The sequence below is a fragment of the Hesperophylax consimilis genome, chromosome 1 (genome assembly GCF_061612785.1).
Source record: "Hesperophylax consimilis isolate HC1 chromosome 1, BYU_Hcon_1.0, whole genome shotgun sequence".
NCBI classification, from domain to species: Eukaryota; Metazoa; Arthropoda; class Insecta; order Trichoptera; family Limnephilidae; genus Hesperophylax; species Hesperophylax consimilis.
The window spans coordinates 12,024,499-12,035,604 of NC_142836.1; the positions used below are offsets into that span (position 1 = coordinate 12,024,499).

Below are 11,106 nucleotides of genomic sequence, written 5' to 3' on the forward strand. Positions count from 1 at the left end.
ACTCCCAAAATTGTCAACGCCCTTGTGGGAGGGGATGGAGACGGGAGGAGCGGCAAGATAGCGCGGAGGGGGCCATCGGTCAGAGATAAGGGCCGAACTGTGAACGGGCTGCACATTATTTTATTTATTAAAAAAACGTCCGTAATTTTATTATCACATTTTGGGCATACAGCGTATTACGCATTATTTGCCGAACAAAGAATGGTGGTAAAAATATAAAATTAAGCTGGTGCTTGAGTTTTAGGAAAGGAGTTGTCGTTAATAATATAAGAAAAAACTTTACAGTTTTACAGTGTATCAACTATATATATATATATATATATATATATATTTATCCCCTCTCGTACTATGTTGATCTCGCGCGACGGTACGCCAGGTATATGTTGATCCGTTTGCATTTGTTGATCCACCCCGGATATGTTGATCCACTACCCAAGCTGGCAAACATATGTAAATCCCTACAGATCAACTTGTGTCATCGAGATTTTGCTGTAAGCCACGCCCATTTTTCGGTCGCATATACATTTTACACGATTTATTTTGTTGATCTATATATTTCAGACAAACTTGACCGCTTGTATGTGTTGTAACTTGTAACCGCCAATTTCGCGCGCGTTGTGGTACTTTTTAGATTCCGTTAGAACATCCATATTCTATGAAAATGACTCTGTACTTAAAGAGGATAGACTGCCTCACGCGTATTTATATTGAAATGGAACTTTCGCAAACGTCAAATCCATGCTTAAAAAACCTTTTGAACTTGATTAAACAAAAATGTAACTTTAATGCATCATTTACTACGTTTCGTGACTTAGCAGGGGTGCCCGGGTTCATGGGGTGAGATTTGTGTAAGTCATTTTATAAGAGAAGTTTTGAACATTGATTGAATCAAATTTTATTATAATGTATCTTTTACCATCTCTCCCGACGTAAGTTTCTTGTAATGATTAAGTTGAAACAAAGCGTAATATCCATAATATGTGCCTATTAAAATTGCGGTGATTAGATTGGTGAGAATTAAATTTTTCAAATTTTAAATTGAAATTGCTGAAAAATTTATTCCAATTTGTTTTTTACTAAACATGGCTAAAGTCATTTCAAGCACCGATTCCAACCAACGATGTTTTAGTATATGTTCGTCAATCAACAGGAGCCATAATGTCTGTACATCAGAGCCCTCGAGAATTATTACAATTATGTGTACCGCCGCCCCGGGAGCCATTTATTAGATAACCAATACACCTACCATTAGTCACCGCCAACGATTTAGCGAGATAGTTGTTTATTTTTTGTATTTTTTTACATCGTCTCCACACAGGAGGCCCTAAGGAAAATCGTAACCCTCAAGGCCTATGTCATCTTTGTGAATGCTGTGTTGGGGGTATTTTGAAAGAAAGGAAGGTCAGTGAGTTCTGGGAAGGAAATAGGTATGGATGGGTGGGTAGTATTCTGGGGGTCAGTGTGTTCGAGTGATAAACATAAGATCCCAACTTTCCTACTGCGTTGCAAGGCGATGCGTTGAAAGAGGATTAATCGATCCGGCCCACCACGCATTTGGTAGGCAAGCGCATCCGCCGCCAAGAACCGAACAAACCTCACTCCATAAACTCGGGCACTCCTGATAAGTCACCAAACATATCAAACAACTTGAGGTGGCTCTCGACTAGCAATCCGAAGGTCGCGGGTTCAAATAAATTTTATTAAAATTAATTTGCACTATTTTACAATTAGTGTTTGGTTATATCTGAATAGCCAGGTACTCTCCCACCTTCCTCCTCGTCATCTCCTTTGAGGATGCCATAGTCTCACTGGCTCCAGACGGAAGTTTTTGTAAGTCTCCATATTCAAATTCGGCGGTATGATTTTTTTATGTGACACCTCTCACTAGAGCGCCCCTGTCTTTACACGTTAAATACATAGAAACTATGTCGCCAACCGGTTGGGCAGCGTTATGAGGCGGGTTAAGGTAGGGGCTGTAGGAATGAATTTATTAATGCGGGTCTTAAAGAGGCCCGGATTATATTGATAGCTCGTTCCACATGCGAGCCGACTTACGATAAAACGAGTCGGAGAAACGACCCGTTCATATATGTATAGATAACATCAACTTAACTGTGAACGTGTATTCCGCTCGGTCCGTCGAGTATCAAGCACGTGCACGGTGCACCGGGGATCAATGCTGCTAGCTCCTTTTAACAGGCTCTAATAAAATATCTGTAGAATAGACACAGCATACGCACATTTCGTCATACATGATTTTATCGCACATATGCCTCAGGGATCTCATTTCTACAGTATTCTGTCTACTTTCAGCCTTCTTCTGCCAATTCCATGCCTCATTTCCATATATTAGGGTAGGTACCAGCACTCCATTGTGGACTGCTAGCTTCGCTTCTTTGGACAGTTTTTAGTTAGCTCCAACCGCGTCCAATCATCCATTAATTACCCATTATAACCAAGAACCCGGCCTCCCCTACTAAGTCACGAAGCGTAATCAGGAGAGATGGTAAAAGATACAAGTTCAAAATTTCCTACATAACATTATTCCTTTTGCCGCCATTTTGGATTTTTATGGTCGAAAGGTATCCCTCAACCAGTTTCTTTCGATCCGGCCCGCCACGCAGTAGATGGGCAAACGCATCCGCCGCCAGGACTTAGACAAACCTCACCCTATGAACCCGTGTACCCCTGCTAAGTTATGATTTTTTTATGGATTTGTTTTTGCGAAATTTTCGTTTCAATCTACATACGCATACATTTCTTATAAACAATTCAAGAAACACACGTCATTTTGATTTGAAACGGTACCATCTCACAGTCATTTCATGCGATATTCGACTCTAGAGACTAATACTTTGAGTTCAATATCACAAAAGATTACGGAATCACATAAAACCTTGTGATGAACAGTCCACCGATTGCCCCCTTGATTGGTTCATTTAGTAAAACCATATATAGGGACACAGATCAACTTTGTCTAATAACTTCTTACCTGGATCAACATACTACGGGAATAGATCAATATATATGAGATCAACAAAATCTTTTGAACTTGATTAAACAAAAATGTAACTTAAATGCATCATTTACTACGTTTCGTGACTTAGCAGGGGTGCCCGGGTTCATGGGGTGAGATTTGTCTAAGTCATTTTATAAGAGAAATTTTGAACATTGATTGAATAAAATTTTATTTTAATGTATCTTTTACCATCCCTCCCGACGTAAGTTTCTTGTAATGATTAAGTTGAAACAAAGCGTAATATCCATAATATGTGCCTATTAAAATTGCGGTGATTAGATTGGTGAGAATTTAATTTTTCAAATTTTAAATTGAAATTGCTGAAAAATTTATTCCAATTTGTTTTTTACTAAACATGGCTAAAGTCATTTCAAGCACCGATTCCAACCAACGATGTTTTAGTATATGTTCGTCAATCAACAGGAGCCATAATGTCTGTACATCAGAGCCCTCGAGAATTATTACAATTATGTGTACCGCCGCCCCGGGAGCCAATATATTAGATAACCAATACACCTACCATTAGTCACCGCCAACGTTTTAGCGAGATAGTTGTTTATTTTTTGTATTTTTTTACATCGTCTCCACACAGGAGGCCCTAAGGAAAATCGTAACCCTCAAGGCCTATGTCATCTTTGTGAATGCTGTGTTGGGGGTATTTTGAAAGAAAGGAAGGTCAGTGAGTTCTGGGAAGGAAATAGGTATGAATGGGTGGGTAGTATTCTGGGGGTCAGTGTGTTCGAGTGATAAACATAAGATTCCAACTCTCCTACTGCGTTGCAAGGCGATGCGTTGAAAGAGGATTAATCGATCCGGCCCACCACGCATTTGGTAGGCAAGCGCATCTGCCGCCAAGAACCGAACAAACCTCACCCCATAAACCCGGGCACTCCTGCTAAGTCACCAAACATATCAAACTACTTGAGGTGGCTCTCAACTAGCAATCCGTAGGTCGCGGGTCCAAATAAATTTTATTAAAATTAATTTGCACTATTTTACAATTAGTGTTTGGTTATATCTGAATAGCCAGGTACTCTCCCACCTTCCTCCTCGTCATCTCCTTTGAGGTCTCCTTTGAGGATGCCATAGTCTCACTGGCTCCAGACGGAAGTTTTTGTAAGTCTCCATATTCAAATTCGGCGGTATGATTTTTTTATGTGACACCTCTCACTAGAGCGCCCCTGTCTTTACACATTAAATACATAGAAACTATGTCGCCAACCGGTTGGGCAGCGTTATGAGGCGGGTTAAGGTAGGGGCTGTAGGAATGAATTTATTAATGCGGGTCTTAAAGAGGCCCGGATTATATTGATAGCTCGTTCCACATGCGAGCCGACTTACGATAAAACGAGTCGGAGAAACGACCCGTTCATATATGTATAGAAAACATCAACTTAACTGTGAACGTGTATTCCGCTCGGTCCGTCGAGTATCAAGCACGTGCACGGTGCACCGGGGATCAATGCTGCTAGCTCCTTTTAACAGGCTCTAATAAAATATCTGTAGAATAGACACAGCATACGCACATTTTGTAATACATGATTTTACCGTACATATGCCTCAGGGATCTCATTTCTACAGTATTCAGTCTACTTTCAGCCTTCTTCTGCCAGTTCCATGCCTCACTTCCGTATATTAGGGTAGGTACCAGCACTCCATTGTGGACTGCTAGCTTCGCTTCTTTGGACAGTTTTTAGTTAGCTCCAACCGCGTCCAATCATCCATTAATTACCCATTATAACCAAGAACCCGGCCTCCCCTACTAAGTCACGAAGCGTAATCAGGAGAGATGGTAAAAGATACAGGTTCAAAATTTCCTACATAACATTATTCCTTTTGCCGCCATTTTGGATTTTTATGGTCGAAAGGTATCCCTCAACCAGTTTCTTTCGATCCGGCCCGCCACGCAGTAGATGGGCAAACGCATCCGCTGCCAGGACTTAGACAAACCTCACCCTATGAACCCGTGTACCCCTGCTAAGTTATGATTTTTTTATGGATTTATACATAGGTACATTTTTTATAAAAAATTCAAGAAACACACGTCATTTTGATTTGAAACGGTACCATCTCACAGTCATTTCATGCGATATTCGACTCTAGAGACTAATACTTTGAGTTCAATATCACAAAAGATTACGGAATCACATAAAACCTTGTGATGAACAGTCCACCGATTGCCCCCTTGATTGGTTCATTTAGTTAAACCATATATAGGGACACAGATCAACTTTGTCTAATAACTTCTTACCTGGATCAACATTCAACATACTACGGGAATAGATCAATATATATGAGATCAACAAAATCTTTTGAACTTGATTAAACAAAAATGTAACTTTAATGCATCATTTACTACGTTTCGTGACTTAGCAGGGGTGCCCGGGTTCATGGGGTGAGATTTGTCTAAGTCATTTTATAAGAGAAATTTTGAACATTGATTGAATAAAATTTTATTTTAATGTATCTTTTACCATTTCTCCCGACGTAAGTTTCTTGTAATGATTAAGTTGAAACAAAGCGAAGTAATGATTAAGTTGAAACAAAGAAACGGCCTAGATGAAAGCGACACTCAGAACCGAAGAAGCTATAACCTGAGAACGAGAAGAGCCGACCCCAACAGCCTACCTAGGCAATGAGTTGGGATAGTGCTAGGAAGAAGAAGAAGAAGAAAGCGTAATATCCATAATATGTGACTATTAAAATTGCGGCAATTAGATTGGTGAGAATTAAATTTTTCAAATTTTAAATTATGATTGCTAAAAAATTTATTCTAATTTGTTTATTACTAAACATGGCTAAAGTCATTTCAAGCTACGATTCCAACCAACGATATTTTAGTATATGATCGTCAATCAACAGGAGCCATAATCTCTGTACATCAGAGCCCTCGAGAACTATTACAATTATGTGTACCGCCGCCCCGGGAACCATTTATTAGATAACCAACACCGCTACCATAGGTCACCGCCAACGTTTAGCGAGATTGTTGTTTATTTCTTATATTTTTTACATCATATCCACACAGGAGGCCCTGAGGAAAATCGTAACCCTCAGGGCCTATGTCATCTTTGTGAATGCTGTGCTTGGGGAATTTTGAAGGAAAGGAAGGAGAGTGAGTTCTGGGAAGTAAATAGGTTTGATGGGTGGGTAGTAATCTGGGGTTCAGTGTGTTCGAGTGATATACATAAGAATCTAACTCTCCTACTGCGTTGCAAGGCGATGCGTTGAAAGAGGACTAATCGATCCGGCCCACCACGCAGTTATTAGGCAGGCGCATCCGCCGCCAAGCCCCTCACATACCTCACCCCATAAACTCGGGCACTCCTGATAAGTCACCAAACATATCAAACAACTTGGGGAGACCTATGGCAGAAGTGTGGGTTATCAAATAAATGGTTCCCGGGGCGGCGGTACACATACCCTCCTCCCAAATTGTGATAAACTTCTACTTTCAAATGTAAAACATAATTTAAAACGTACCTAAATGACGGCCTCCGTTATCGAGGGGTAAGGCTATCGACTAGCAATCCGAAGGTCGCGGGCTCAAATAAATTTTACTAAAATAAATTTGTACTATTTTACAATTAGTGTTTGGCAACCAGATCTGAATAGCCAGGTACTCTCCTGTCAAGAGAGTCAAGCCACAAATTTGGCGAAAATGAGTTAAGTATGCAGAAGTGTTTGAAAACCTTCAAAGTTGCCGTGGTCAAAAGATTTAAGCCATAAAACACTCCGTTATTGAGTATTTTGAAATTTGCCAATAGATCTAACACACATCGATGAAAACAATCAAAGCAGTCAAAAACTACAAGCCGCATAGACTTTTGACTTTCGAATAATTTTACACAAGTTAAAGCAGTCTATGACGACAAGCCACATAGATCTTTTGACTTCCCAATAATTTAATTTTATGCGTGGCTTGACGCCATTGGCAACACAAACTTCTCTCGAAAGCGTGCGCACCTCTACTCACATTCGACAATGATTTATAGTGTTGTCTTCCTCTAACTCAGCAAAATGCCTATCGTGTCGGTTTGTTCACGCTTGCACATACGTCTGCGCCCACGACAGTATCGCGAATCGCGAACTGTCAGTTCAGTGTTCAGTGCGTCGGTCAGTGTTATTTTAATACAACATCAGTTCGGTTCGTTCAGCGATTCTGTGCTTTATTTCGTTTTGTGCCTACAAACGTTTGTACTTTCAACTTTATTTAGTGAAACAGTGATAAGAAATGAATCATTCACGCGGAAAACAAATGGTTGCAGCAGCCAGAGCTGCTTTAAATCCACCGGTTCGACATAACATATTGGAATCTTCACGTGGCAAACAAATGATTGCATCAACTAAAGCTGCTAATCCACAGAACCTAATGAGTTCTTCACGTGCTAAACAAATGGATGCAGCAGTTTTAAATCCACAGGATCAACATAACCTCAAAGGTAAGAATCTAGTTAAAAATGTTGATTCCGATTGTTTGAAAACAATGCGACAATCTGACAGTTTTACTTGTTTTGTAGATTCTGAGGGGAATGCTGTACAAGCTGGACGTGCAGAACACGACCTGAACATGCAAAATCTGGACGTCTCTCGAAGCATGTATGTGGGAGGTTAGTATTTTTATTTGTTATCAATACAATATGCATACTAGTTATTATGTTGGCTGTGTAAAACCTGTGACTATCAGAGAAGCATTTGCTTGTAAAATTCAATGTTTATCTCGGTGTTTCAAAGAAGTAAACTACTTTGTTTTGTTTTACAGGCTCTCCTCTAAATGGTGTGCAAGCTGGATGTGCAGAACACAGCCAGAACGGTGGCATGCAAGTTCCGGATGAAATTGCTGTCCCAGCATTATACGCAGAGCTCCGAAGCTTCGCTTCAAGCACGCATGCGGGAGGTCAGTATTTTTATTTGTTATTAATACTAATGCATACTAGTTATTATGTTGGCTGTGTAAAACCTGTGACTATCAGAGAAGCATTTGCTTGTAAAATTCAATGTTTATCTCGGTGTTTCAAAGAAGTAAACTACTTTGTTTTGTTTTACAGGCTCTCCTCTAAATGGTGTGCAAGCTGGATGTGCAGAACACAGCCAGAACGGTGGCATGCAAGTTCCGGATGAGATTGCTGTCCCAGCATTATACGCAGAGCTCCGAAGCTTCGCTTCAAGCACGCATGCGGGAGGTCAGTATTTTTATTTGTTATTAATACTAATGCATACTAGTTATTATGTTGGCTGTGTAAAACCTGTGACTATCAGAGAAGCATTTGCTTGTAAAATTCAATGTTTATCTCGGTGTTTCAAAGAAGTAAACTACTTTGTTTTGTTTTACAGGCTCTCCTCTAAATGGTGTGCAAGCTGGATGTGCAGAACACAGCCAGAACGGTGGCATGCAAGTTCCGGATGAGATTGCTGTCCCAGCATTATACGCAGAGCTCCGAAGCTTCGCTCCAAGCACGCATGTGGGAGGTCAGTATTTTTATTTGTTAACAATACTACTGCATACTAGTTGTTATGTTGGCTTGTAAAACCTGTGATTATCAGCGAATCATTTGCTTGTAAAATTCAATAATTATTTCAGTGTTTCAAAGAAATAAACCACTTTGTTCGGTTTTACAGACTTGAACGTGAACCTTTCCGAAAATGAAGACAATAACAGGCAAGAACATTCAAATCAACACCACGTTAATGCCTCAGGAACATCCATTTCTGAAATATTGGAAAGCAACCAACAGACAGATGATTTAAGTAGGAAACGCAAGAGAACCCCAAACCAATGGAAACGGAATTCCCAAAAGATATTGAGAATGGCAGGTAAAGAATACCAAAGCAGATCCGGAAAGACAGTTCAAGCAAGGACAATTAGAGATGTTAGCTGTAAATGCCATTATAATTGCGCATCCAAAATAGGAAAATCTCAACAGGAGCAAATGTTGGCTGACTATCTGAGTCTGGATTCCGACAGAGCGAGATGGGCCTTCATTGGTGGCAATGTAAATTGTATTCCAGTAAAACGACGATACCGTAGTGGAGACACCATCAAACGACAACATACATTCGAATATACGGTAATGTTAAATGGAGAGAGAGTCCAAGTGTGCAAAAAATTTTTTTTGGCCACCTTTGTCATCTCGGGAACAAAAGTTGAAAGTGCAATGAAAAAGTTGACTCCTTCAGGTGTCACTGAAATAGATCAGAGAGGTCGCAAGGAACCGCCAAACAAAAAATCCGAGGAAGTTAGGAATATAATCAGGGACCACATCAAGTCATTGCCCGTAGTTGCCTCGCATTACTGTCGGAGCAGCAGTAAAAGAAAATACTTGCCATCTGGTTTGAGCGAGACAAGAATTTACTTAGACTATGTTGAGTATTGTAAAGAACGTAACGTGGTACCAGAAAAGCTCGGCTTCTACAAACAAATATTTGTGACAGAATTCAATTATGGATTTCACACACCAAAAAAGGATCAGTGTGATTTTTGTACGCAGTACAAAAATAAGTCTGACGAAGAGAAGTCAAGAGACGAAGATCAATTTAATCTTCATTTAACAAGAAAAACAGAAGCAAGGGAACACAAACAAATTGACAAAGCCCAAGCTATGAATGATCCTAGCATCAGTTGCTTCACTATGGATCTGGAAAAAATATTATTGACTCCGAGCTTACAAGTGGGACAGTTATATTATACAAAAAAATTAAAAACGTATAACTTCACGGTGTATGAGCTGGCTTCCAGACAAGCAACGAATTACATGTGGCACGAAGGTGTGGGCACAAAGGGTGCTTCGGAGATCGCTACGTGTCTGTGGAACCTCTTGGTGTCATTAGGCCCCAAAAAAGTAGTGACGCTGTACTCGGACACGGCTTCTGGTCAAAATCGGAACTCAGTAGTATCCGCTATGTTCCTACGTGCAGTGGAACAGCTGCCGATTGACGTCATCAATCAAAAATTTATGGAATCAGGGCACTCAGAGATGGAGTGCGATTCTGTGCACTCCACAATAGAGGCCCGAGGAAGAAAAATAGACGTGTTCACACCAGATGGATGGTACGTTGTTGCCCGTACTGCAAAAACTTCTAAACCATACCACAAGGTTGTGGAAATGGATTATGCTGACTTCCTTAACTATAAAAAATACAGCAATAAAGTTATGACAAACAAAAATATATCAGAAAATGGAGACAAATTAAAGTGGCTCAAAGTAAAGTGGTTTCAATACCGAAAAGGTGAACCCACTACTGTTTTTTATAAGTATCAATTGAGCCGAAATGACTTTGATACCCTTAACATTCAGCGAAGACGGCTTCGAACGTTATCCTGTGCAAGCGTAGAAGTAGAAAGACTGTATTTTTCAAAGCCAAAAATAGGCCAAGACAAATTAAAGGACCTACTCAAATTGTGTGATAAAGGCAGCATTCCGTCCACCTATCATGATTTTTATAAAAATTTGCAGCCTGAGGACGGTCCATCTCGGGAGAATGATGGCTCGGAGAGTGACGGAGAAGATGGAATTTAAAAATTATTATAACATTTTTGTAATAAATATTTTCTTCAGAATCTAACTTTGTATTAATTTTTTTTATGTACCTCAGCCAACTTTATTTCAACAGGTATAAACATAGTAACCATACGATAGATTGCTTGACTATGGACCAAATTTTAAGGGATGATACAGTAGTACATTCACAGACTTAAAATGCAAAAAATGGAATGCTGATACCAATCTTAATGTGTATGGCAATGAGGCATAGAACTGGCAGAGGAAGTATACTATGAGCGTAGAATGATAGATTAGCCTGATTTATTTTGGGTTTTATGCCGTATTGCGCTACCTTCTTCTAATAATGGACACTAACGCTGTTCGACACATTGAAGAAGGTCGTAGCACAACACGGCATAATACCCCAAAAATCAATCGCTAATACTTTTGGTCGTGAAAATCTCAAATCTTGTCTGAATGAATTTTGGACAAATAAGATCTCTGAGGTGTATGTGTGGTAAAACCATGTTTTTATTGTGTGAAAAATGTGGTAATTTGCAAATAATGTAAGCGTGATGAGAAAAATTAAGAAAAGGATGGTTTGAG

General features: G+C 39.8%; 1 protein-coding gene across 2 annotated transcripts; it reads left to right on the plus strand.

Moving 5' to 3' along the window:
* Positions 1 to 6,654: 6,654 nt before the first annotated feature.
* LOC149426285 (uncharacterized) lies at positions 6,655 to 10,582 on the plus strand. 2 transcript variants are annotated; one of them, XM_089648730.1, is made up of 6 exons: positions 6,655 to 7,461; positions 7,540 to 7,629; positions 7,782 to 7,916; positions 8,068 to 8,202; positions 8,354 to 8,488; positions 8,639 to 10,582. In XM_089648730.1, exons 1-6 carry the CDS (start codon positions 7,254 to 7,256, stop codon positions 10,534 to 10,536), a joined length of 2,601 nt encoding a protein of 866 aa, XP_089504856.1. In that variant the 5' UTR covers positions 6,655 to 7,253; the 3' UTR covers positions 10,537 to 10,582. The 2 variants fall into 2 exon arrangements, with proteins under 2 accessions (XP_089504856.1, XP_089504768.1); XM_089648642.1 differs by having other exon boundaries at positions 6,655 to 7,629.
* The last annotated feature ends 524 nt before the right edge of the window (positions 10,583 to 11,106 follow it).